We start from the raw sequence: 26495 nt of genomic DNA on the forward strand, positions 1-26495 counted from the left end.
TTCCTGAGCAGCCACCTGAGTTCCTGAGCTCACCCTGGTGGCTCACCCGCTCCTGTGGCCACTGCTGAGGAACCAAACCTGAGCCCTCCTGCCCACAGGGCCCTGTTTAATAACCACAGACTTCCCAGCTGCTCCGCTGTCCCTACAGGTTTTCATTCACCCATTGAAACGACAGAAATCAGTAAAATCCCACCTCGATGCTGGTCACCACACAGGGACCACCTCAACCCTCTCGCAGAAGATTTGACCTCAGTATTTGAGGAATTAGCAGCCCACATTCACCCTAAATCCCTGATTCCCAGTTTGCTTCAGTGTTCTGAGGTTCAGTTACCCCTGAGAGCTCTTCACCACTGCTCATCCCCCAGCGTGTGCTCCGTGTTACCTGGTGGAACCAGCCCTGCTGAGCCCCAGCTGGTCCCAGGGGTGGCAGCTGGGTGGGAAAGGCTGGATTTGCATCCCAAATGCCCCGTGCAGGGCTGGCACAGAGCTGCTTCTTCCTGAGACACATCCCAGGCACAGGCAGCAGTACCCAAGAATCATAAAATTGATAATTTAGGTTGGAAAAGCCCTCTGAGATCATCAAGCCCACCATGAAATCATGGCCCTGAATGTCCACCTACCCCAGGTTGTGGCATCTGGAGCTGGGTGGGATTAAATTCTCTTATTGAAATGTGAGAATTTAAATAAAGACACTGGAAAACACCTTAAAAATCTGCAAAAAGCATTAAAAAACCCCTAAGTTTTCCTGTTTGGAATCAGAAGCCCCATTCACCTGGAGCTGGGACTGAGAGTAACGCAGTGGCTTCAGCCACTTCAAAGGGGACCTGATAAACCCCAGAGGTTCAAAGTTCCAGGTAACCTTTCAAAGGCGTCTGACGTGAAAAACAAAGCCCCGGCATCACGCAAATCCTTATCTCTGTCCCGTGGTGCCACCGGGCCACAGGGCAGTAAACACCTCTGGAGGTGTCAGCACAGGGCTCTGCCACCAGGGCCACTCCTGGTCCCTGTCACTGGGTTAAGGAGGGCTCGGGGTGCTGGCCTGGCCCGTGGCACACGGGGATTTCTTCCCAAGAGCACTCCTGGTGCTGTGAATGACCCGAATGACTGCTCTGCCTCTCCTCAGTGGCTGCCCCATTGTTCCAGCCCCACTCAGGGGGTGACCCTGATGGCGTTGGTGTGACTGTCCCCCACAAGGTGTGGCTGTCCCCAAAAGGGACACACCATCAGCCCAGGTTTGAGGCACAGCCATCCCCTCACCCCGAGCTTCACTGCCCACCCAGCCACAGCAAATGTTGGTGCTTCTGCTTTTCAGCCACCTGTGGGCTTGTGTGGGGCCACGGGGCTCTGCCTGGCCCTGGGGCTGGGGACAGAAGGGTCTGGGGACATGGCAGGGCTGAGAGCCAGCACGTAGAGAGGATTAGGGGCTGTGGCCAGCCCGGCAGTCAGCTCTGGGACATGCTGAAGTCAGCAGCTGGGGACAGCAGCAGCTGGGGACAGCAGCAGAATCAGCCCGCTGGGATTTTGGGGTGGCCTTAGCCAGCCTGGCACAGCACTGCCCCACTGTCCCACCCCTCACTGCAGTCCTTTTGTGTTTGCAAAGTCCCACAGAGGTGCTGAGTGCTGTGGAGAGGATCCCAGCGTGGGACAGAGCCCAGAGCAGGAATATTTCACGGAGAAATCCGTGAAGCACTGGTTTTATCAGGATGGGATGGTCCCTGTGCCAAGGGCTGGGCATCAGCTCCGTGGTGGCCCAGGCAGGACCGAGCCACCCCAGGGCTCACACGGGAGAGGTGTGACCCTTGGCACAGGGATGAACATCACCTTCCCTAGGGAATTCCAGTGGTTTGCACCTGGAGAACAGCCTGGGCCTCCAGCTGGTGGATCCCTGCTGCTTGAGGAGGAGCTCGCTATCCCAAATTCTCCAGATTTAGCTTTGAGAAAGGCTGGACTCTGTCCTGGATGAATAAGCAGCTCCTCAGAGTGTGGACAGACACAAACAATGGTGATCTGCAGCTCCGCTCGTGCTGACCAAAGGGAAAATGTGGATTTTTCTCCTCTCATTGCTCTGGCTGAGCTCCCTCAGGTCTGCATGAAGCCATCAGTGATAAACAATACAGAAAATAGATATTTTCAGTTTTTCTCAAGTTGCTGAATGGAGTTTAAAGATTAGACATTTCAAATTGTGTTAGAAGGTTTATTCTGGCCCATTTTGGTATCACCAGCATCCCTGGGGATGGGGCTGAAGCCAGAGCACCAAGAGAGCCTCACTGAAGCCCTGGGTGAAGAATCTCTCCCACCAGATTTCACCTGGACACTGCATCCCTCTGGCCCCAAATGCTTTATTTCACTTTAATGCCCTTTAACCACTGACTCTTTCAGGGCAGGCTGGCACCTGAGCTGCCTCATGCCACGGCTGCAGCACTAAAATTCCTAAAACTCCTAAAAAAGGCAGAGCAGGCAGCGCTTTCATCTAAAATCTGTCTGCTGATCTCTCTGAGCAGGGGCAACAGGACCTGCTCCTGCTCCAGGTCCTCACGTCCAACACCTGAGCTCCTCTGACCTCAGAGCCCCAACAATGAGCAGGTTCATTTCAGGCCTTATCTCCCTCCCATCCAAGCGTTTGGACCTTAATGAGTTGCCCAAGGCCACATAGCAGCAGTGATGGGACCACGCTCACTTTTTGGTTTTTTTTGCTCACTTTCCCCTCCTTGCTCCGCCTTGGGCAGAGCTGGGGGAAGCAAGGAGAAGCCACACGTTCTCCTCCCCACACACCTTCCCAGAAGTTTTTTTGTTTTGAGGGAAAATTCCTCTTTTCTTTTTCGGATTGGAAAACCTCCCTTCTCAGGAATTCAATGTTTTAAGGGAAAAAAAAAAAAGCCTCGTTTGGGTTTGACTCTGCTGGGTCAGAGTGGGCAGAAAGCCTTGAGGGGTGGGGGAGGCAGTGCCTGGAGCCAGCCCCCAGCCTGAATTCCAGGAGAATGGGATGCTGCACGTGGCACCCCTGAGCCTGGAGGCCCCCAACACTTCAAGGCTGCTCCAAGGGCAGGAATTTTTGATGCTGGGGCTGCTCCCACCCAGCCCCAGGAGCTGCTTGCGTCCCTAAGCCTTGGGCAGACCTTGCTGAGCACATTTGGAGTTCCCCTGAAGAAGGCAGATATCTTACACCTATTTTACAAATAAGATAACAGCCCTTGCTCAAGGTGACCTGAGGGTTGTCCAGGGAGCACTGACCAGTCCCAGGTGAGGACACACAACCCAGTGCCAGGGGCTCTCTGCGGGCTGGGCAGCTCTTTTGGGGGGTGACAATTCCTCTGGAGGTCCCTGTGGTGCTCCGGACAGAAATTTGGGTCGGTGGCTTTGGCTCTGACCAGCAGAACATGCTCTGCTCCCCAAGCCAGGGTGGTCTTACCCCACAAATCCTTCAATTTGGGGATGTGCCCGTGCCAGCCCTGCTGCTGCAGCCCCGGGAGCAGCTCCCTGTGAAGAAAAGGGGCTGTGACAGCGCTGACCCCACAGACACACGCAGGTGACACGGGCTCAGCAGGAGGGTGGCCCTTCCCTTGGCCCTGGCGATGTCCCCAGGGGGCTAAGGCAGGTTGGAAAGGCTCCGAGCAGCTGTGACCCAGCAAATCCCTGAGCAGACAAACCCCAAAGCCCCAGAGCCTCTCCCAGCCCCGAGTGGCCTCAAACACCCACGCTCTGCTGCCGAGCCACTGGGGCAGCTCTGAGCCTTCCTGCATTCCAGCCTTCGTTTTGGGGCTGTAAATAATCCTGCTTCCTCCCCCTGGGACACGGAGTTCCTCATTCCTGGTGACACCGAGCCGTGGCAGTGCCAGCGGTTCCCTTTCAGGTGGCAGTTGTGGCTCCAGCCCTGGCACCACGGAGCCAACGGCCAGGCCACCTCTGCCAGAGGGATGGTGGCATCCAGCCCAGGCTTGGGATCTGCATTCCTAGGCCAGCAGGAAATGGTGATAATCTGGGAATCTCAGAGCTCCAGCCGGGCTCTGTGCGGTGCCACACGGTCCCTGTGGTGACACCGGCAGTGCCAACCCCTGCCCACCCTCCCGGCAGCACTGGGCACGTCCATCACCTGCTCCAGGAATGGCCACCTCAGTTCCTGTAGGAATTTGGCAGCCTAGATCTCTGCTTTCCCACCTGGCTGAGGGATTTTAAACACTTCTGAAGGGACAGACAGACAGACAGAGAGGGAAGCAGGATTCCCCATCTGGCTTCAGCTGCCCCTGTGCAGGTGTCACAGCCTGGGAAGCACATCAGCCATGAGGAACAACCTCCCAGCATCTCCCAACCTGTTCAGCACTTCCATGGAAGCCCCAGAGTCCCTCCCCCGGGGCTGCCCCACTCCCCCTGCAGCACCTCATCCCAAACCCTGCCTCATCCCCACTCCTGTGCCTGCACAAGCCCTGTTTCCTCGGCCAAACCACCCAAAAGCGAGGAGCAGCTCTGGCTGCAGGTCTGGGGATGGCAGAGGGAGGGAAGGATGGAGGGAGGAAGGCTCCCTGCAGGTCCCATCATCTCCAGGAATCATCCCTGTCCTCCCCAGGGCATGCGCTGCCTCGCCCTGCTGCCCCCACTGAATTACTACCGCTGAATTATTGCCCCCATTAAGTGACACGTATCTGCTAAAATTAATCATCTGCAAACACATCCACACATTCCAGCACACGGAATGCTGCTATCGGCCCAGGAAATAACCAGCTCAGCAATCCGTGCACCCCAGGCTGACCTGGGGAGTCCCAGGAGTGTCTTTCCATGTCCTGGTGCTCTCCAGCTTCCTGGTGCTTCCCAGGCACCCATCCATGCCTTGCACACCACCCTGGATGCTCTGTTGGTGGCCACATCCTCGGGCCACCTGTGGGGATTTTGGCCACAGCAGAAAGAGGCAGAATAAGTGGTATTTATAATTACTGAAAATGGAATTTGACCAGGACTGCGCCTCCCACGCCAGAAATGCCCCAGGACCATCGGTGGCTGCACTGGGCTGGGTTCTTTGCAGGGCAAGACCTCATTTTATCCTGATCACACCCAGCAGGACTTTGGAATAGCAGTTCCTGCCACAGACAGCAAGAAACAAAAGGGAATCCATCAGTGCAGGAGGGACACCGGGGCTGGGAAGGGACAGGGACATTCTCTGTGGAAAAGTTACCTTGCACACGGTTGAGAACTTCACTGGGTTTTGCCAGTGCTGGGGGGACAAAAATCCAACCAGCTGGACTCCAGGCCTGCCAGGACCCCGACGAGTCACTTTGGGGTGGTTTTGTGTCCCAGTGTGCCCGGACAGCGCTGTCCTGCCTGTGCCAGGGGTCAATGGTGTTCCCATGGACCTGGCATCCAGCTGCTGATCTTGCTGGGCCCTCCTCTGATGCACAGAGCAGGTCAGAGGAGGAGCAGCACCAGCCCCTCCTGTTGCCCTCACGCCAGGAGCCGGATTTGGAATTTTACCTTTCGAGTTTCTTCAGTGGAGTTTCTCTAGGAAAAATGCCCTTTACTGATGGCAAAAATCCCTTTTGGCATGAACATCCCAGCTAATTAACCCTGCACATTAGCCCTGGATGTTAATTAGCATCCTCCAGGATGCTGTTCCCCCTCTTTCCGCGGTGCAGGATCCCTGCGGATGCCGGAGCTCCGTGTTCCCGGGATCTGCCCTGTGACAGGAGCCTCTGGGAACACTCGTGGGCTGCTCCCGCTGCCGTGCCACGCGTTCCTGTCCCGCAGGGCTCCGCGTGTATCAGGCTGCCCTCTACAAAACCCCTCGCTATGAGTTATTAATGATATTTACAGGATAACTGCTCGGCAATGATTATCCCCGTCGGTCAGATGGCAATGAATCAGCCCCCTTCCCTCCGGCACCCTCCGGCAGGGTGTTCCTCCGGCGTGCTCCAGACACAATGATTGATTTGAATGCGATGAGGTTTCTTGGCAGTAGCTGCTGATGCCTCGAGCGCGCACAAGGTACCAGGAATTTTTACTCCACACCGCTGCCTTCCCCCTTTTCCTCACCCCAGACCTTCTGCTTCTCTCCCTGCTGCCTTTTCCCAGCGTTTTCCAGAGCTCGGGGGTGGCAGCACATCTCGGTGACACCTGGAGGAGGAAGGGCAGCAGAGCCACCCCCGTGAACACGCCTTGCCAAGCTGCCCGTGGGGACAACGGGAACATGAGAGATCAATTCCTCCACAACAAATAAACCCCTGCAGCTTCCTTCTGGTGCCAGTTCCTATGGGGACATGTCCCTGTGCCATTCCTCCTCCCATTCTGTGCTGATGTCCGTGTCCATCTCATCACCTGCAGCATCCTGGCTGGTACGTGGTTCCTGCACCCTCAAATTCCTCTGGGAGGAGAGGAGAGCAGTCCAGGAGCCTGGAGAAGAAAGAGAGGAGATCAGGATTCTAAAGAAGAGAGGAGACCAAGATCCTGGAAAGGGGTCCAGGAGTCTGGAGAGGAGATGGAGGTCAGGATCCTAGAGAAGAGAGGAGTCTGGGAGCCTGGATAGGAGAGGAGATCAGGATCCTAAAGAAGAGAGGAGTAGAGGAGCCTGGAGGGGAGAGCAGTCCAGGATCCTGGGGAGGAGTCCAGGATCCTGGAAAAGAGAGGAGATCAGGATCCTGGACACGAGAGGAGATCAGGATCCTGGAGAAGAGCATCAGAAGAGCATCAGGATCGTGGCCCCAGCTTGGCACAGTGGTGCTGCCATGGGTTGAACACGATGGCAGCACGGCATGAGCCCCGTCCCTACTCTGAGCTGGCTGCTCCCTGACCTGTCACAGGAGCTTTTCCAGTTCCCAACGCTGCCTCTCCCAGAACCCCGGCAGCTCCCGCGCCAGGAGATGGAGCAGCACCTCAGGGATGGCTCCCAGGCTGCAGCTCCCGGCCGGCCCCTCCCGGCCCCTCCCCGCTCATCGCTGTGCCCTGCCAGGGGCGTCAGAAGAACCTGCCAAACCCTCCGCGGAGGAGCGCCTGGCCAGGTGTGGCTGCTGCCCGGGGACCGTGCCCGCGAGGCTGATTGCAGATAGCTCATCCCGATCCTCCCGCACATCCCAGCGCATCCCCGCGCCGGGGGACGCAGCCCGAGCCTCTCTCCCGGGCAGGCAGCGGGGCTTCCCCTCTCTTCCCCGCTCCCCTCATCCCTTTGAACCTGGAAATGACAGACACTCTGCTTTCCGCTGCCAATCCCTTCTCCCCGGCCGGCGCGCCGGGGTCGGGCGCTGGCACAAAGCGCCCCATTGTCCATCCCGGGGGCGGAGAGTCAAAGGCCGGGCAGGCGCTGCCCACCGCGGCCAACGAAAGCATCTCCTGCTGCCCCCGGCCCGTGGCAGGGGAGGGAGGGGGCCCGGGCCACCTGAATATGGCTTATTGTCACCCGGGGCACGGAGGGACCCGCAGAGGGGATCAAACGGGCCAGGCCGGAGCGGGGAGGGGTGGGGTGAGGGGGGGACATCCAAAAAAGCTCTTCTCCCTCTTCAGATCTCCCCTTATCTGCCCTGGCTATCTCCTGGGCTTAGCCCGGGTGTACCTGCTCGCAATTACCTCCTCAAGCCAATCAGGCGCCGAGCACAGCCCTCGGTCCCCTTGAGTGAGGTGATTTATAAATGACTCAGTGCAGGTTTGAGCGCAGACCTCGCACGGCTCCTCGGCTGCGCCTCTCCTGCCACATCTGCGCCCCCCGCACATCGGCCGCGCTCCCCAGGCGCAGGTAACTCCAACAATCGGGCTCTTTGTCTGGGTGGGCGTGGGGGATTTACACTCCGGTTGCACAGCCGCTGGGTGTGAGGTGCAGTATTTGGAGAACTGGCACTTCTTTTTTTCTTTCTTTTTTTTTTTTCCCCCCCCTTCCTTTTCCCCCTTTCTCTTTTCCTCCCTCCTTGCGCCAAGGGGGATTTACGGCGGCAGATTTACTCAGGAATTAGCAACACCAACGATCCAGCAGCTTGATTTATTATGAAGAGAGAGGCTGGAAGAGCCAAATATGTGAATTAATTATTGCTAGTATAAATCCTGCCGTCTTATCCTGCCTGGTTCCTGCTGAGACGTGTGGAGGGATTTGCCTGATACAGGACAGGCAACGCTGATGAGAAACACTCAATTTCTGGGCCCTTGCTATGACCAGAACTTTCTGTGTGTGCGTCTGTGGAAAGTGAGGATGTTGCAGCCCAAATTGGGTGTTGCACATCCCGGGATAGAGGGAAGGGATGTAGAGCCCAGTGCCTGCAGGCAGGGCTTGGGAAGCGCTGGCTGTGCACAGGAATCCAGCCCAGGAAAGGGGATTTGGCTGTTCAGGGCATCCTGGTGCTCCCAGTCGGGTTAGGAGGGAATTTTAAAGCTGGGAATGAGGAGTGCTCCCAGACTGAGATGTGTCACACCGGGTGCAGGGTCTCCAGCTCCTCCCAGTGCTATTTCAAGGGATGTTTAGGTCCAGTTTGGGCAGGGTCCTCCGTACAAGGCAAGAGGAAATATCCCTCAGTTTTGCTCCATGGTGGAAAACCACAGTTTCCACAGCTGGGATGCTTTCTGCTCTACCCTGATAAAAGTTGTCCACACCTTATTTGTAAGCAGGCTAAACCTGGAGCTGGGGACCTGTCCTTCTTTCCCTCACAGACAACTCCCTGCAGTGACATTTGTCCTGGTCACGCCGTGTTTCTGCCCCAGGTCAGAGATTCCCAGTACAGAAATGCTGTCCCATCCTCCACCTCCAGGACAGCATGGACAGGGTGACCTCAGAGGTGTTTTTCCTTCTCTGTGAGCAGATCCACAGGGGTGGGATCATGTGGAGAAGCGAGTTCTCAGAAGGCATCCCCGAGCAGTGAGGCAGGCACTGCAGGAACGCTGCAAACTTTTTAATTCCTTCAGATTTGTGTTGCCCACCCGCTCTTCAAAGTTCTGTGTCAGTGGCACGTGGAGAGCAGAGACTGTGGCACTGAGGGACAGCAAAATCTCACTTCTCCTTCCTTTAAATGCCCTTTCCACTTCACTCCTGCTTATCCCAGCTGCGTTTTCCATGGGAAGGGGATGGAGACAGCACTTCCAGGGACTGAGCTGAGATGCTGCTGGGGTCAGGCACTGCTCTGCCACACTCAGCAAGGGCAGACAGCAGGGCAGGGAAGCTTTTGGAGGACCACGATGGGGTGTGTGGACATCCCAAAGCACAGCACCCCGGGCCATGGGCCTGATGCCTCGCCCCAGCCCAGCCCTTCCTCACAGAACTACAGCACTCACGAGGCTCTGACAGCAACAGAGAGCTGGGGCGGGGTTGGGAACAAGTGGGTAAATCAAACAAATCCCAGGGAAAGTGGATCCAACCCGGGCTTTGCTGTCCTGGTGCCAGTGCAGGGCAGGTCCCCTGTGCCCACAGCGTTTGCTCCCTCACAGCAAAGCACAGGAGCCGAGCTGCTGGATATAAACATTTCACTTAATAAACACCCTGTGAGCCAAACACTTTGGCTTCGCACTCAGTAGCTGGCAGATGCCTGCAGATTCTATTATCCTGGTTACCAGGCACAGAGCTAGTTCGGTTAGAAACTCGTGTGAAGTGGTACATCAAACATTGGCACCGGCCCAGAGCTCTGCCCGCTGCCTGTGCTGGGCTGGGTCACTCACAGCGAGAAAAGAGACATCTCCCTGATGGAAATCACCCGCTTAAAACTCCAAATATTGCATCTGAACAGAAGGGAAATGCTGATTTAATGCCTGCTGTTCCGTGGTGAGGGTGCAGGAGTGGGGGAATGGGAGGGCAGGTCCTGGGGGACGAGGGGCAGCTCGGGCCAGTGGGATGGGAGGTGGGAGCTGGAGGGAAGCAGAGATGTCTCCTCCCAGCCCTGCACTGTGGGACCCATTCTATGCCTGCCCAAGATCCATCAGAGCCCATTTCCACCTCCTCTCACCCCCTCCTCCCTCTGGCTTTTATTCCACCAGCCATCACGAAGGTGGTTCCGTGGAAAACAGACTGGAACAGCAAAGTTTTGACTGAATTTTATGGATTCTGGCATTTTGCCTTTTCTGACGCATGGATATTTTTCATATCTGATTTATATGCTCTTCTGGTGTCTTCTTATTCTATTTCTAATGGATAAAGAAAAGGTGAAATAAACCCCAGGGACAAATGTGTGTGCTCAGTGTATGGCATCAGCCCACTGAATATAACCTCTGCTTCCCTGCCTTTGCTTCTTCCCCCTCCCCAATACTGGGAATTATTTTTTTCCACAAAATACTTGTGCCAGAAATGTGGGACTGTAGATGTGTCTTTATCACTGCCAGCTTTTTTTCCTGAAACTGTTTGTAGGTGAAGCCTACAGAGCCAAAGGTAAAACAAAATCAACCAAATTTTAAGCGTGAAAAATAATTTGTGCCCAAATGGCCCAGCTGAAGCTTCTGGGGTCCCTCAGTGGTGAGTTCCTGGTGTGGTCCATCAGCTGGACTCGCTCCTGGCACATTCCCAAAAGCCACGAGGTTGTAGGAGTGACGGGGAGTGCGGGTGCCCGATGGCAGAGGTGAATTATTCAACACCTTCTGAAATACCTGAGTGAGTGAGTGAGTGAGTGAGTGAGTGAGTGAGTGAGTGAGTGACAGCAGGAACCTCCTCCTCCTCCTCTTGCCTGGGAACTCAGAGAGGTGTGAAAGGCAGAGGGGAGCGGGTGTGTGGCAGGAGGGTGAGGAGGAGCTCAGTCCAGGGAGCAGCTGGTGCTGCAGAGCCTGGCACCACCACATCTGGAACGGCCACACCTGGCACTGCCACACCTGGAACCGCCACATCTGGCACCAAGAGCACAGCATCTGTGCCACACAGGTCTTAAGGAGCAATTGGTGACTTCTCCTGCTGACCTTGCAGGACCTGGGCCCCTTCACTGTGCTGCCCCAGGGCTCCTGTGGCACCTGCAGCCGCAGCCAGGTGGATGCAGCGCTGAAGGAGTCAAGACCTTGTCCCGGTGTTGCAACTAAACCCTTGCACCTGTGCCTGTGTTCTCCCGGCAGGCCTGGTTTGGGGGATAGGGGGGAGCTGCTTTTATGGCCCCTTCTTGGGCAATGGGGCCGGGAGGGGGTGCTTCGGATGGAGATTCACACGGGATTGGGAAGAGGTTGGACCTCTGAACCCAGTCCTGAAGCAAACAGCACACAGGGCTGGGTGTACCTTGCACAAGGAGAAGGGGGATGGAGAGGGGGCAGGCAAAGGAGGAAGCTTTATTTCAAGAGCTCTGATTTTTAATCCCTAAAATTAAGAAGCAGCCAGTTGAATGGGACATTCATTCCTTGAATGTCCATCTCCAGCACTGGGATCAGTTTGGGCCCTTGTATCACGCCTAAGGCAGGGATCAGATGGCTCTCCCACCAAATTTTGACTCATTCCTTGGACCGGAGCTCCTCTTCTGTGCCTACGTCAGCACAAGAAAGTGGCTTTGTGCCAATGGCTCCTATCAACACCAGCCAATGTGACTTTCCTCTTCCCAAGCACGGCTATCACCAGCACGGGGACAGCAGATAAGAGCTCAGGGAATGTGTTTGCAGGACGGACTCTGGGAGAGTGCCTGGCATGCACAGCCTGGTTTGGGACTGCCAGGGCTGGGATCAGTCAGGTCTGGGCTGAGGGGACACTCGTGACCTGCTGGGACAGTGCTGCTCACCCACATCACCTTGCTGGAGCTCAGCAGTTCTGCTCTCATGTGCTGTTTGCTCCGAGTACCACATCCCATTGGTGTATTCAGTGAGGTCAAATTTTACATTTCTGAGCATCGCTCGCTGCAGGGACGGGCTGCCTGAAAACCTGTGAGCACTTGGAGCTCTTCTCCCAGACCTTGTCCTTTATTTCCATGCTCACACTGAAAGCGAGATCTTGAAAAACCTGGTCCCTGCAATGCAGCAGCTGAGTGGCACTCTGCTCTCCCCTCCACACTCATGGAATTGCTCCAGGGTCCTGCCCCAGCTGCAGGGTTTAAACCAGCTCTGCAGCTTGCCGTGGGCTCATCCCACCAGCACCAAGCCAGCTGGCTTTGCCTTTTGTTCAAGGAGCAGCCACGCAGCTCCTCGTGCTCTTTAACTCCCAAATCTCACAGGTTTAAGCTCATGTTTGATCTAGGGCAAGGCCGTGATAAGCCAAGTCAAGAACTTGACTCCGTCCGAGACTCTGACATCACGAGCCTGTTTGTTCAAGATGGAATTTAATCATGGGAATAATTTCTCCTCTATACCTGTTCTGTTTATTATTTTCTTCCTGATTGCCAGCACTTTCTCTCAGTGGAGGAAATTCATTAAAGAGCTGGGATTTAATTGGCTTCTTGGGTCTGCCTGGTGGCAGAAGGGATGGAGAGACCACCAGGAACTCGGTTTATCAGCCCTCAGAAGCTGTTGCTGAGTCTGGACCGACAAAATATTCACCAAGGAGAATTGGAAATTCCGAGCAGAGCTGTGGGGCTGGGAGCAAGGCTGGGAACAGCCACAGGATCTCGGGAAATGTGGGAAAAACCACGGCTGTGTGTCAGACAGGCTTTTGGCATGAGGCACTGGGAAGAGCCCAGGACAGTGATTAGTGCTGTTATCCAAAGCAAAGCTCATCCTTGCTCTTGGAGGGGACTCTCCAGTGGCAAAGGAGCAGCAGGGATGCCCTGCAGAGAGCAGTGGATCAGGCACCTGGCACTGCAGGAGAGGCACGGGTCTCCTCTTTGCTCCAAAGCCGTGGGCTGGGGTCCCTCCCGAGCCCCCCGTGGGTGCAGACCAGAGCTGGAATCGCAAACACTGTAAATCACAAATCACTGGAATCACAGGTTTTACAGCAGAGTGCTCTTGATGGCCCCTGTGATTTCTGAAGGAGTGGGGTTGATGACCTCCCTTTCTAGATCCATTAGCTTCTATTTGCATAATGATCCTGTTGACCTAAATTCTCCCCAAAGTTTCAGCTCCCTGCATCATCCTTTCCTTCCTACCCTGCTCTGCTGCAATCTCCTCCTGTCCTCCACTCCAAGGCACCAGCCAGGGCTCTCACCAGTCCTGTGGTGACATTTTGCTCATCCCGGTGTCCCCAGACTCGATGTCAAGGTGTGCCCAGACTTTCAGCAGCGCCCGGAGAAGGGAGGGGAGGCTCTGGCACATTCAGATCACTCCTTAAACTCTCAGCAACCTGGATGTTGTTTCTTGATACATTCTCCTGCCTGAATCACCAGCTTTTTCCACCCCCTCTTCTCCTCCTCTGTTGGGCAATGACCCACTTAGATACACGCCAAAACACAAATAATTACCGAGATCCTCGTTTTATATCTGACCACTTCCTCCCTCCCCTCCCAGCCCGGCCAGTTCGGGGTGATTCTCCCCCTCTCCCCAGGCATCTCTGGGCACGGTAAAACAAGGGATGTCTGAGGTTCATCATCCCTTGGTGAGACCCAGATACCGGGCAGGACTGGTCTGCCGGGATGTTTTGGCATCTTCATCACTGACATGAGTTAGCAACAGTTATCTCCCCGAGCATCACTTCCTAGAGGAACCCGGGCACGCACCCACGGCCGGAGGACTGGGAAGGCTGTGGGATGCCGGCCAGGGTGGCAGGAACACCTCGGATGGGATCCAGCCCTCCATCCCCGTGCCAGTATCAACCACCAAGGCGAACCAGCCCGGCAAAGCCTTGCCAACCCCACCGATGGTGAAACCGAGCCATGGGAAAGGTCAAGTGGCTCGCCCGAGGCAAAAAGGCACTCCTGGAGCCGGGATTAACACCCCTGCCCTCCTGCCAGGCAATCCAGGTCCCTCCGCACCGCACCGCTCATTAGCAGCGCTCATTAGCATCACCTCCGAGGAGCTGGGAAAGCTCCCGGGGCCGGGGAGCTGCAGCAGCCCCTGGAGCTGGGAGAAGCCACTCCCAGGACCTGCCTCTCTGCCACGGGGAAACTATTTAGGGTGGAGAAGCTCGGGGAGGGCTCCAGACGCTGGAGGTGTCCGCTCTGTTATACCGCAGGTGGGGCCAACTCCACATTCTTGGCTTTGCTATTTCTATTTGTGTGTGTATATATATGTATATATATATATATATATGGTTTTGTTTTGTTTTTTTCTAATCCAAATGATCCAGAGATGAGCCAGGCCAGGCCTCGCTATGCCATCGAGCGTCCTGCCTACTCTGTCAACCTCTTCGACGAGGAGTTTGAGAAGAAAACCAGAACTTACCCTGTCGGGGAGAAACTGAGAAACCTTTTCAGGTAACAGGGAAAGCTGGAGAATGTAACCCAGATTTAGTCAGGAGCAGGGGGAGTTGATTAAGACCTGGGAATACCGATCCCATTCTTATCCTAGGGAACCATGGGGTTCGATGGATGAAAGGCATGGGAGAAATGCAAATTGGGCTGAAGGAAATGAAACTGGTGGCTCTTTTCTCAGCAGAACAGTTTGTACTGAGGGCATTTTGGGTTTTGAGTCCTGTTTACCAAGGTTTTTTTTTTTTTTTTTTAATAGTGGAAAAAGCACAATTGGTGATGTAGGGATTGTTTTTTTAAACTTTCCAGCTGGGATTTCCTTTTCTCAGCTTTCTGATTGAAACCAATACCACCTTAAAGTTATGCAAACTAAGGTAATAACCCTGCTGATCACTTTCTTGGAAATCTATCTCCAGTCCTCAGAAAAAGGAAAGCAATAATACAGGACGGAGAGGGCTCCAAATCTGGTGAGGGAGAAAGGCTCAGACATTCCTAGGAAGATCTTTCCTTACTTCCAGCTCATTTTGTTCCTCCCTCCTGTGCTCATTTGCTCTTATATTTTATCTCCCTTCTAGATGTTCAGCTTCCAGGTTCAAGCTCAGCCTCTTCCGCCTGTTCCCAATCCTGGCGTGGCTTCCCAAGTACAGAATCAAGGATTACATCCTGCCCGATGTGCTGGGTGGGCTCAGTGCGGGGACAATCCAAGTGCCACAAGGTGAGCAGCGTCACTCTCTGGCTGTCCAAGAGGGAATAGCACTCTGCCAGCTCGAGTAAAGCTCTGCAGGTGATGCTGATGCCCAGCTGGGAGAGGTTTTGTATTTTACTGACAACCCCAAGCTCTATCTCCAGCCTGCTGGTCCCTGTATTTATTTCCCTCGTGTTTTGCAGGGATGGCCTTTGCTCTCCTGGCCAATCTGCCTCCTGTCAACGGGCTCTACTCCTCCTTCTTCCCCCTGCTCACCTACTTCTTCCTCGGGGGCATCCATCAGATGGTGCCAGGTGAGGAATTGTCTGCACAGGACAGTTCAGTGCTGGCTGGGAATGCTGGTGTGTGATGTTTGCTCTGCCAGGGGTCTGTGGAGTCACTGATTCTGGCTGCCCTGCAGGATGTCACCCCAGTGACCCTGTGCCACCTCCTGCCATGGGGCTGGGGATGGGCTGAGTGACTCCTTGTGCACAGCCCCACCTGCCCAGGAGCCTTCCAGGACAGGGCTCTCCCCAGAGGGAGCTCCTGACCTCCCCGTGCTGTCTGCAGGGACGTTTGCTGTCATCAGCATTATTGTTGGCAACATCTGCAATGAGCTGGCTCCAGAGTCGGACTTCCAGTACTTCAACCACACCACCAACGAGACCAGTGTGAACACCACAGCCCTGGAGGCAGCCAGGCTGGAGATCTCTGCCACCCTGGCCTGCCTGACAGCCATCATACAGGTGAGGGCTCTGCTGTGTCCCTGACCCACTGAGAGCCTGGAGCAGAAGTGGTGATGGCAGATTTTCAGAGGCCCCACTTCTTGGTGGATGATGCCTCAAAATAGAGATTTTTGGGGATTTTTGGTCTTGGGGTGGAATTCTCTTTGTGGACAATGCAAGAATGGCACCCTCAGCCCTCCCGTCCCCATCCCTGCTCCGGGACACCGCTGCCTTGTGCGGGAGAGCTGTGTGTGCTCTGCTACAGGATCAGCCTGCCCCACACCTCCCTTGGGGCTGTCACTGCTCTGACCACACCTCTTCTCTCCCACCCTAGCTGTGCCTGGGCTTTCTGCAGTTTGGCTTCGTGGCCATCTACCTGTCCGAGTCCTTCATCAGGGGTTTCATGACGGCAGCAGGGCTGCAGATCCTCATCTCCGTGCTCAAGTACGTCTTCGGCTTGACAGTCCCGTCTTACACCGGGCCCTTAGCTATCGTCTACGTAAGTGGGGGCTCTGCACAGCGACCTTCCCCCCCACCACGGCAGCACTGCCACCCCTGACAGGGAAACGGGGTCCAGGAGAGCGGGAAAGGGTGGAGGGAAGGGGAGTCCCTGCCCCAGCACAGCCAGGCTGCTGTGTTCCCTGTCCAGAGTTCTCTGAGCCCTGTCGGCGTGGTTTTAATGAGGAATAATGAAATGGGGCTGGAGGCTGGAGGGGGGGAGGGATGTGAGCTGTGTTACTTTGCAGCAGGAATCTTGCAGAGTTGTTTGCAACAGGGACGTTTCCTCTGAGCAGGTTTGGCCATTCCTGGGATTTCCTGTGTCTTCCATGGGTGAATCCTGTGCTGATGCAGCCAGAACTGCATTAAATCACCAGCACGGGCCCAGGGCTGGGGGCTGATCCCTCAGCAGAGGGTTTTTAGCACTGCTCAGGGTGCTGATGGTGGTAACAAGTGCTGTCCATAGTTCTGTCCACGTTGTCCAGAGTGTCTGGCTCCTCGTGACCCCTTCTCCTCTTCTCTCCCCTTCAGACATTCATTGACATTTGTAAAGGTCTGCCCCAAACCAACCTGGCCTCCCTGGTCTATGCCTTGGTCAGTGCTGTGCTCCTGATCATTGTCAAGGAGCTCAACCTCAAGTACATGAAGAAGATCCGGATGCCCATCCCGATGGAGATCATCATCGTGAGTGACACCTGGACTGTCCCTGGGACCCTGCTCTGACCTCACAGCCCCAGGACACTGCTGCTCTCAGCAGGGACACCCTGTAGAGCACCTGCGCAGTGAATATGACACGGCCCCCATGGTTTGGGATCAGAAACGGGGCCATCCCCATGCTCATCCCTGCACTGCATCCTGGGGATGCTGAGGGTGAAGAATATAACCCCTGCTTGGGCTGTTCTCACCTCCCCCAGCCCAAACTCGGTGCTGGTTTTATTCTGTCAGCTGTGGGAGTACAGCAGGGTTAATGCTCCGAGCCAGCTCAGCTCTTCCTGCTCACAGCTCTTCATTCCCTGTCCTTTCAGGTGATCGTGGCCACTGCAATCTCAGGCAGCTTCAGCATGCCCGACAAGTACGGAATGCCAATAGTGGGGAAGATCAGCATGGGGTAAGTGCTTGTGCAGGTCTGATTCACCTTCCCGAGAGTTTTCCTTCCTCCTCCTCCTCTTCCTGCAGCCTGGAAAACACCTCACACTTCCCTGCTGTACCAGAGTCCCCTTCCAGGAGTGTCACCGTGCCCTGTGACACAACCACCCCAATCCTCTGGATTATGCCATTCCTGAACCCTGCAGCTCCTCACCTGCCCCCCCAGCCCCTGGACAGCGCTGTCACAACTTCTCACCTGTGCTCTGAGTGCAGGTTCCCAGAGCCCACCCTGCCCCTGGTGAGCAAGTGGAAGGACATGGTGGGCACGGCTTTCTCGCTTGCCATCGTGGGCTACGTGATCAACCTGGCCATGGGGAGGACCTTGGCAGCCAAGCATGGCTACGATGTGGACCCCAACCAGGTATTGCTGGGGCTGGGGCAGCCAGGGACTGCTCCCTTGGCTCTCAGGCGTGCAGGGAAGAGCTCAGGGCGTGCAGGGGAAGAGTTCAGACGTGCTCGGCTCAAAGCAGACGTGCTGCTCCCCTGGAGGCTCCGTGGCTTTGTGCCATGTTGGGGGCGAAAGGACGCGGCAGAACTCTGTCCTGTGGGCTGGAGAGAGGCTGAAAAAGGGAAAGGAGCTTTAGGCTGGGCTCTGTGCCTCGCTCCCCCTCCAGACTCTGTGTTTTGGCAGCTTGCTGGAGCACGGTGAGGTGCATGCACTTCTCAGGGAGCAGAGCAAGACCTGGATTCCTGGTGTGTCACCTAGATACTGTGAGAGGCAGGACATTAAATAATCCTCTTTTGTCATCCCTGGTACAGTGGCAGCTTTCAACAACAGCCACACATACCACATGGAGCCCTGCCCTGAGTGTGTCAACAGATGACAACATGTTTATGTGGAATTGTGCTTCCAGGTTTCCCTGCTGCACCAGAGCCTATCCCAGATTTTACTGGAAGGAAAGAGTCTGGGATGCACTGCAGGGAACCCAGAGCCACATAAACCAGACTCAGGCCCCTGCTCTCCTGCCATGTGTCAGCAGGAAAGGCAGCTGTCCTTTCTGATGGACATTCTCCACATCTCCACAGGAAATGCTGGCCTTGGGATGCAGCAACTTCTTTGGATCCTTCTTCAAAATCCACGTGATCTGCTGTGCTCTCTCTGTCACCCTCGCCGTGGATGGGGCAGGAGCGAAATCCCAAGTTAGTTCCTCCTCCTCCTCTCCTCTCCTCTCTCCATTCCCTCCAGAGTACAAAATGCTGCAGCTCAAATGTGACCCTGCAGCTCTGCAGAAGTGTCACACGCAAGTGCTCCAGGCTGCTGCTGTTAAAGCAGAATTTCCTCCCTCCCCAAGCCCATTTTGGTCCCTGATTTGGTTCTCTGGGTTGGGCACAGAAGCAGAGCTGTCAATCTGCAATCCCACTTTGGCTCCCTGGACTGAGCAGTGAGGAAGTTCGGGGTTATCTGTGAGATCTGCAAACCCCTGCCTGTTTTCAGAGGCAAACATCCTCTCACATTAAATGCTGCAGTGCCCAGTTGTGCCCCTGACTACACCCAGGGGAGGTTTGGGAAGCCCTGATGTTTGCAGAAGTGATTTTCTTTCCTCTTTGCAGGTGGCAAGTTTCTTTGTGGCTCTGGTGGTCATGGTGACCATGCTGTCCCTGGGAGTCTACCTCGAGCCTCTTCCAAAGGTAACACAAACATCTGTGCAGGCAGAGCCATTGCAACACCTGCTCTCCACACCCAAACCAGGCACAGCCTCTCTCCAAAAAACCCTGATGCAAACGGGACGGTTTGTTCCTGGCCTGGGGACCTGTCTGCACGGGGTGTCTGCAATCACACAATCACACAATTCCAGCCTGGTTTGGATTGGGAAGGACCTTAAACCTCATCCCTGCCATGGGCAGTGCCACCTTTCACTATTCCAGGTTGCTCCAAGCCCTGTCCAAGCTCACCTTGGGCAGGGATGGGGCAGCCACGATTTCTCTGAGTGAATGTAAGTGTAAATTATAGTGAGAGAATCATCCAAATTGAGAGTGAGACCTTTGTGAGCATCACCTTTGTGATGGGACTGGCCCAAGGCCAGAAGAGCATCCACTGCCAAACGTGGCACATCCAGGTCCTGGCTGATACCATTCCTCGTTCTCCACAGTCTGTGCTGGGAGCCCTCATCGCTGTGAACCTGAAAAACTCCCTCAAGCAGCTGGCTGACCCCTTCTACCTGTGGAAGAAGAGCAAGCTGGACTGTGTGAGTGCCTGGGGTGGTGGGAGACATCACCTGGCCAGGGCAGGATGAGCAGGACAGACCCCAAAAAGTCTTTGGTGGGGCTTTTGGGTTATGAGTGCCTTGCGGGAGGCGGGTTTGGCTCTCTTGGTGACATTGTGCTCCCTGTCCTGCCCAGCTGAGCACGCTGCTGCTCACAGCACATATCAGAGAGGCCTGAACTCTTACCTGCTGTGTTTAAATGCCAATCAAGTGCGGAGCCTGTTTGCCCAGAACTAGCCAAACCGGCCCTGCTCAATATCTGGGAGTCATGACTTAAAAACTCACACAATGGCCCTCCAGGGTGAGGAGAGCCCTTCAGTGTGATAAGGACTCCAGGCACTGGTTGATGTATAAACCCAGGCAGGGGCGGCGGGGGAGTGAGAACGGAATTTGGAAATGTCTGACATAAAAAGACAGTGTTTGAACAGGACTCCCACGGCCGAGTGCCGTGTGTGGACACCGAGCCAATATCCTGTCAGGATAAACCAAACCCCCTTATCGGGGCAATCAGGAGTCCAGAGGGGCTGGCCTGAGCCATGAAGAGCTCTCCCAGAATCCTGCTCAAACAGGTGCTGGAGAAGAGCTGGGTTATCAATTTGGGCACATCTCTCCATGGGTTCTGCTGCTGTAGGGTGAGAGGGGAGCTCCGTGGGCTCTGGCAGTTCAGCTGAGGGCAGGGGAAGCTGCTGCCCCTTTACCAAAACACAGATGGACCCCAGAGAGACCCCAAAAGTCTGGGCAGACACCTGAGTGTGGACTGAGTGCAGATGGATGAGGAGCATCCTGGCAGATGCCAATGGAGTGAAGGGGAGTCCCCTGACCTTAATCTCCTTGGAATTTGAACTAGATTCAGTGTCCTGTCCCAAAATGGGGAGCACCATTCCTGGGTGATGTCAGACCATTGGAGTTCATCACCTTAATGCTGGTTGTGTTTCAGGACAGCTAATTCCAGCTAATTCTAACCAAGCCTGGATGGATGGATGGATGGATGGATGGATGGATGGATGGATGGATGGATGGATGGATGGAAGTTCTTCCTTGCCATTTATACACAAAATTAATATAAATTCAGATACTGAAGTAATCAAAGTTACCCTTATTCATCCAAGGTCTAAGTTAGCTTTTATTAATTTTAAGGATGGGATTAAAACAAGCTGGTAATGATTTTCAGAGGGGATGTTTAAATGCAGGGCAGGACTGATCTCATATGGAGCAAGGTGCTTGAGTGCTAACACATCAAACTGACCAAAGGCAGAGCTCTGAGCTGGAGTGGGGCAGGTTTTGGTCCCCTCTATCACACTTGGCCATCGAATCCTCTCTGTGTTCAGGCCATTTCTAGCAGGTGCTCAGGCAGTTTTCAGAGATGATTCCTGGTATTTTCTGAGCTGCTCTGACTGACAGCAGGAGCTGCTCAGGGCTGGAGCAGGCAGCAGCAGATGGTGACCTCTGCAGGATCCTGACGAGCCAGGCTGATCCTTTTCGGATGGAATGAGCAGAGAGGAGAAACACCCCGGCTGCTTTTATGGCTGAAAAGAAACTGGGACTCCTGGCAAACATCCCAGCAAGGATGGTTCACTCTAAAACACGCAGCAAACTGCAGCATTAGAACAGCTGAAGAATTCAGGGTTTGACTTATTCGTGTTGAGCTGGGAGGGTTTGAGAATCCGGGATAGCAGCACAGAACCATTGTCCCCATCCATTGTCCCCATCTAGCCCACGGTTCAGCCAAATTCCCTGCCATGTTCTTCTCTTCCCCTCTCTCCCTGCAGCTGGTCTGGCTCGTGAGCTTCCTCTCCGCTTTCTTCCTGAGCCTCCCCTATGGAGTGGCGGTGGGCGTGGGATTCTCCGTGCTCGTTGTGGTTTTCCACACTCAGTTGTAAGTACCTTATGGCCACAAAAACCACGGGACATCTCCCAGGGGCAGAAGGAGGGGGACAGGTGATTTTTTAGGAGCGACCTCTGGCCTGCGGAACGCGCGGCAGGAGCCCCGGGGAGTGCAGGTGTCCTGTCCGGAATGTGCAAACAGGAATGGCAATTTACTGCCTGCATTCCCGCTCCCGTGCACATCCCAGGGCAAGGGGAAGCCTCAAGGTATTTGTTTCACCCCTCACAGTTCCCAGCACAAAGTCCTGCTCACAAAAAGAGCGAAGCCCTGTTTGTGTGCAGGGCCCTACTGTGAGGTCTTCACACCACTTTGAATCCATCAAAGCCTTTTATTAATATTTCCCAGTCTGGCATGTCAAAATATTGAGGGGTTTTTTGTTGTTTTTTTTTTGCCCCGTAGATTCTGCAGGGATGAAATGTAAGAGTTTTCACAAAGCAAATGCTCAAATCCTGGGGTGGAATATGAAGCAGAAGCAGTTTTCTTTCCCCTAATGCTGATCCCTTCTTTTCTGCAGCCGCAACGGCTCTGCCCTGGGCCAGGTGATTTCCACGGACATCTACAAGAACCCCAAAACCTACAACAAGGTGAGCTGAAGATAAATCATCCTCAGAGAAAATGCTGTTCTTTGCCACTGGTACCCAGGCTTGCCCTGAGCTCCTATCTCTGGTGCAGGTCCATGAAATTAATGGGATTAAAATCATCACCTACTGCTCGCCGCTGTATTTCGCCAACTCAGAGATATTCCGGGAGAAAATCATAGCCAAGGTGAGCAATTCCTTAACAAATCCCTGCCTGAAGCCAATCCCAAACCTTGCTGTCTCCTGTGTTGCTACATGGGGGTAATTAAGCTGTGGGTGATAATGAATGATGGTCACATCCATCCTCTACTCCTCAATCCTCCTCTCCCTGATCCTCAGGGCTCTTTGCAGAGCTCATTTTAGAGGTTGTGCCCAAATCCTGGCAGGTTCCTCTTCCAAGCTCTGCCAAAACAGGGGCATCCTGCTATCCCAAGTCTCTCCCTGCATGTGCAGGTTCCCTGAGTTCCAGGAGATGTTTGGATGCCATCAGGATCACCCCACTCCAGTGCACAGCTGGTGACCCAGGCTGGGAAATGCCAGGGAAGGAACAGCAGCTCCTGAATCCTGGGACAGATTTTTAAAGAAAAAAATCTCTCTTTCCCACAGACAGGGGTGGATCCTGGCAAGGTGTACTTGGCCAGGAGGAAATTTGTGAAACGGCAGACAAAGGGCACAGCAGAACCACCAGCAAAGCTTCCAAAATTCCTGCTGAAGGAGAGCAAGGTAACTCAGCTCTTGAGTTCCCAAAAGAGGTCCCTGTGTCTGTGAATACGGATCCCAAGCGCCCATCAAACAGATCCTCCTGACATTGGATTTTCTGTGCTGTTTTCCTGGCCACATTTCCCACCTCTCATCCCTTTTCCTCCCCACCTACATCTCCATTCCTCCCCAAACCTTAAGGTGCAGGAGAGCTGGGAATGGCTGGGAGCAGGGAAGCTGGAGAGGAGGCTGGAATGGGAACAGTAGTGAACAACCTGCAGAAACCAGGCAACTTTGGCCTCTTTCTCTGGGGATGTGTCAGCAGCTCAGCCCCAAGGTGCCCTTCCAAAGCCCATTTCTCAGTCACCCCAGCCCCGCTTGCTTTGCTGTGCTGGGCAGTTTTGAAACAAATGGATCATGTAAATGATCCTAAATCCAGCCCCAAGGGACAGCCAGGCTGGAGTTAGTCCAGATTAAAACCCTCCATATCAGTGGAGAGAGGTGCAGTCACCTGCCAGGACCCCACCTGTGCCCTGCCCTGACTCTGCATCTCTGCTCTGCTGCAGACCTTGTCTTTGCAAGAGCTCCAGAAGGACTTTGAGAGCGCCTCTCCCACAGACACCAACAACAACCAGACCACTGCAAACGGTGCCAGCATCTCCTACATCACATTCCACCCTCCTGCCCACGGGGCTGGGCCAGGGCAGAGCCCCGGGGAGCTGGGCAGCACCACCCTGCAGGACAGCACCGACCCTGTGCTGGCAGCACCGCCCTTCATCAGCTTCCACACCATCATCCTGGACATGAGTGGGGTGTGTTTTGTGGACCTGATGGGCACAAAAGCGCTCAGCAAGGTTAGTTCTGGGCTGCCAACACAGCCAGGCAGCAGGAACTTCCTACTCTCTCACATAAATGTGTTTATGTGCCTCAGTTGTGTGGATTTTCTCCTTGTGCATCCCTGATTTTCTCCTTCAGCCCCAGCCCTGATGAAAGACTTCATGCATAAACACAAAGCTGGAGCAGCAGTGTTCTTAATCCTCTCTCTCCCATCTCATCCCTTCCAGTTGTGTTCCAGTTACCAGAAGATTGGGATTAAAGTGTTCTTGGCAAACGTGCATGGTAAGAATCCCCAAAAAACACATTTCCATGGGATATTCCCCCATTTCTGAGCTCCTGACAAACAGTACTTCTTTTTCTGTTCTTTATTCAAACTGTGAGATGTCAGTCCTTTGCTGGACCAGGCCAGAACAGATTAAAGGAGAAAACAGAAGAAAGAGAATCACAGTTCTCTGTATGAGAAATGAGCACTTTCATTTGGGAAATAAGGCTGGAACATCTCCACACTCAACATGCAGGAAAACAGATCCCCACACTAATTTCTGCTGCAAATCTGTTTCTTCTGAGCCTTGTCTTAGCTCAGAGAACCCCAGCAGCCACACACACCTCCAGAATTCCTCCTCTGCTTTCCTCCTCGTTCAGCTCTCTCCTTTCTCCAGCCCAGGTCTACAATGACATCAGCACAGGGGGAGTCTTTGAGGAAGGAGGCCTGGACCGAAGTCACATCTTCCTGACCATCCACGATGCTGTTTTGTTTGCACTGGCCAGTATCAGAGAATTTGTCCACCCACCCATCTTGGAAGAGGTAAATTCTCTCCCCAGCCCACAGGATTCTCCTGTTTGGCTTCAAGGCTGCGTCAGCACAATGGAAGAATAACAAATTGCTACTGCACCTAAAGAAGCTTCTTGTTTATCTCAGGTGGTAAAGGTCTAAATCCAGCAAAATATTGAATATTCTAGTTGTCATGTATGGGCTGAGCACCTTGGATGGAATGGATTTCCATGGGAATTCAGAAGTGTCCATGTTTTGTACAAACCCTTAGCTGAGAGATGGGTGTTGTCCCAGCCTGGAGGAGCCAGAAGAGCTGTTCCAGCACTGTGCCCTCAGTTTGGTGCTGGTTGGAACAGGAAAAGGCAGAATATGGCCCTCAGTGATGAAGAAATGAAGGCAAAGCTTGGAACAGTCCTGGCATCCATGAATGCTCCACTGGTGTGGAGAGAACAGGAGGAATTCTGAGGCAGGAATGTGGCCAGTGCTGGTGGCACAGTGACAGACAGGCTTTGTCCCCAAACAGGGGCTGGTTTATTGTGTGCCAGCTGGAGTTGGCACCAGTAGCACCAGTTACCTCCCCAGCATGAGTTAAGGTATCTCCTGTCACTCCAGAGCGATAGGCAAACGCCAGCCCAGTCCCAGCAGATAAACACCAGGAGCAGGGCTGCTCCTGTGCCCCTTCTCCTGGGCATTTCCCTCAGAGCACTGTCACCTTTCAGGCCTGGCTTAGTCATTGTTTTCATTCCTTTTTGACCCTGCACTCTGCTAATTTCTCTTCCCTGCACAGAGGCCGACCCAGACAGAGCTCTCCATCTATGATGAGTCTGTGGATGAGAGCAGTGCAGAGTACAAGAACCTGGAGGAGGTGAGTTGTAGTGCCAGGGGTCACTGCAGCCATGGGTATGAGGCAGAAATCAGAACTTCTAATTGGGATTGATTAGATGGGAAATCATCTGAAAGTAACTCCAGTGCTTCAGAAAGTTCATTGAAAATATAATTTTAAATCCCTGTCTTGAGGAGCTCTGGAAGGCAGCTGGATGAGGAGCATGTAGGTCACCCCCCAGAGGAATCCTTCAACCATTCTGGGCCACACAGCTCAGGTTCAGTCAGATCTGTGGTCTCCACACGCCGGGGGGGAAATTACAGAACCAGGTTTGGTTCATGCCACCAAAAAAAAAAAGAGTCATCAGTGAAGATTTTCAGCACAGGTTTTGTAACTGCTGCAGAGATTTGCACCCACGTGTGGCCTTGGGAGGAGATCCCTCCAGGGCTGCCCTTCCCCGTGCTGTCCATGCCCAGATGGAAGTGTGGATGAAGGGCTGGAGCTCCTGGGGGTGTTTGTGTGACAATGACACCGAGCTGTGTCACCGGGGCTGTGCCCTGCCACCAGCCCTGACCCTGCCCCATCTTCTGTGTCCTTTAGGAGATGTTTGGAAGCATGTTCCACTCAGAGACCCAGACAGCTCTGTGAGCACAGCGAGCACCAGGCAGACCCTCCAGAGGAGACTCCTCTCTCCCACCCCTCTCTGGAGAGCTGCGCTTCTACCTGGGGATACAGTGGCTTTGCAAAGAGGCCACCACCCTCCAGAACTGCCACATCCCTCCCTCCTCCCTGCTCTGCTCGTGGCACTCAGGGCACAGGACTCTGGAGCAGGCAGCAGCCCCTGGGGAAGCTCAGGAGATGCCAAGTGAGGGATTGCAGAAGTGCAGCTCGGCTGGAGGGGGGACGCTCAGCCATCCCTTTGTCCCTCCTGATCCTTTTGGAATTGCATCATCTGGGCATCCTGCTCCTTCCCTTTCCCTCGTCCCTCTGTCCCCGATGAAGTAGAATAGAAGCAAACATTAGAAGCCTTTCAGGGCTTGGTTTCACGGGCAGCAGTGGCTCTGGTGTGGCAGTGCAGCTCTGCCAGGCGCTGCTGCTCTCTGATGTGCACTGACCTCGGGGGTGCCTGTGGCTGCAGCCCCCCGAATTTCCCTGCAGCCTCTGCCTCCCCTCTTCTGTGTCCCAGCATCCCAAAAAACATTGCCTCCAGCCAGTGCTGTATTTCTGACACCCCAAAGACCTCAGGACTCTCTCAGCAGGGCTAAATTCTGAAATGCGTATTTTTTTTTTCCTTACTAATAGGACCGGCTTGTACTCAGAAATAAGAATTCCTTGTTCTGTGCACATTGTCCCACCTGCACAGTGCGTTGAGTACATGAAAATAGATCACATTTTAAAATGCTATTTCTATTTTAATAATCTATAATACAAATATAAGCAAGCTTTAGTGTACAGTTTAAGTA

At 54.3% G+C, this 26495-nt stretch overlaps 1 protein-coding gene across 1 annotated transcript; it reads left to right on the top strand.

Moving 5' to 3' along the window:
* Window positions 1-14061: 14061 nt before the first annotated feature.
* SLC26A9 (solute carrier family 26 member 9) lies at window positions 14062-25680 on the top strand. Its single transcript, XM_062509525.1, has 20 exons — window positions 14062-14186; window positions 14756-14895; window positions 15069-15179; window positions 15436-15611; window positions 15925-16089; window positions 16620-16772; window positions 17114-17196; window positions 17448-17595; window positions 18261-18374; window positions 18786-18863; window positions 19325-19420; window positions 21208-21314; window positions 21838-21907; window positions 21996-22088; window positions 22508-22624; window positions 23167-23454; window positions 23665-23719; window positions 24097-24242; window positions 24997-25074; window positions 25633-25680. Exons 1-20 carry the CDS (start codon window positions 14062-14064, stop codon window positions 25678-25680), a joined length of 2391 nt encoding a protein of 796 aa, XP_062365509.1.
* The last annotated feature ends 815 nt before the right edge of the window (window positions 25681-26495 follow it).

The sequence above is a fragment of the Cinclus cinclus genome, chromosome 27 (genome assembly GCF_963662255.1).
Source record: "Cinclus cinclus chromosome 27, bCinCin1.1, whole genome shotgun sequence".
Classification (NCBI taxonomy): Eukaryota; Metazoa; Chordata; class Aves; order Passeriformes; family Cinclidae; genus Cinclus; species Cinclus cinclus.

Excerpts from the sequence above, each read along its gene's own strand:
- SLC26A9 (XM_062509525.1), top strand. The coding sequence starts at position 14,062 with ATGAGCCAGGCCAGGCCTCGCTATGCCATCGAGCGTCCTGCCTACTCT. Across the intron at positions 17,596-18,260 it reads ACGATGTGGACCCCAACCAG|GAAATGCTGGCCTTGGGATG; the intron begins GTATTGCTGGGG and ends ACATCTCCACAG. Across the intron at positions 19,421-21,207 it reads AGAAGAGCAAGCTGGACTGT|CTGGTCTGGCTCGTGAGCTT; the intron begins GTGAGTGCCTGG and ends CTCTCCCTGCAG.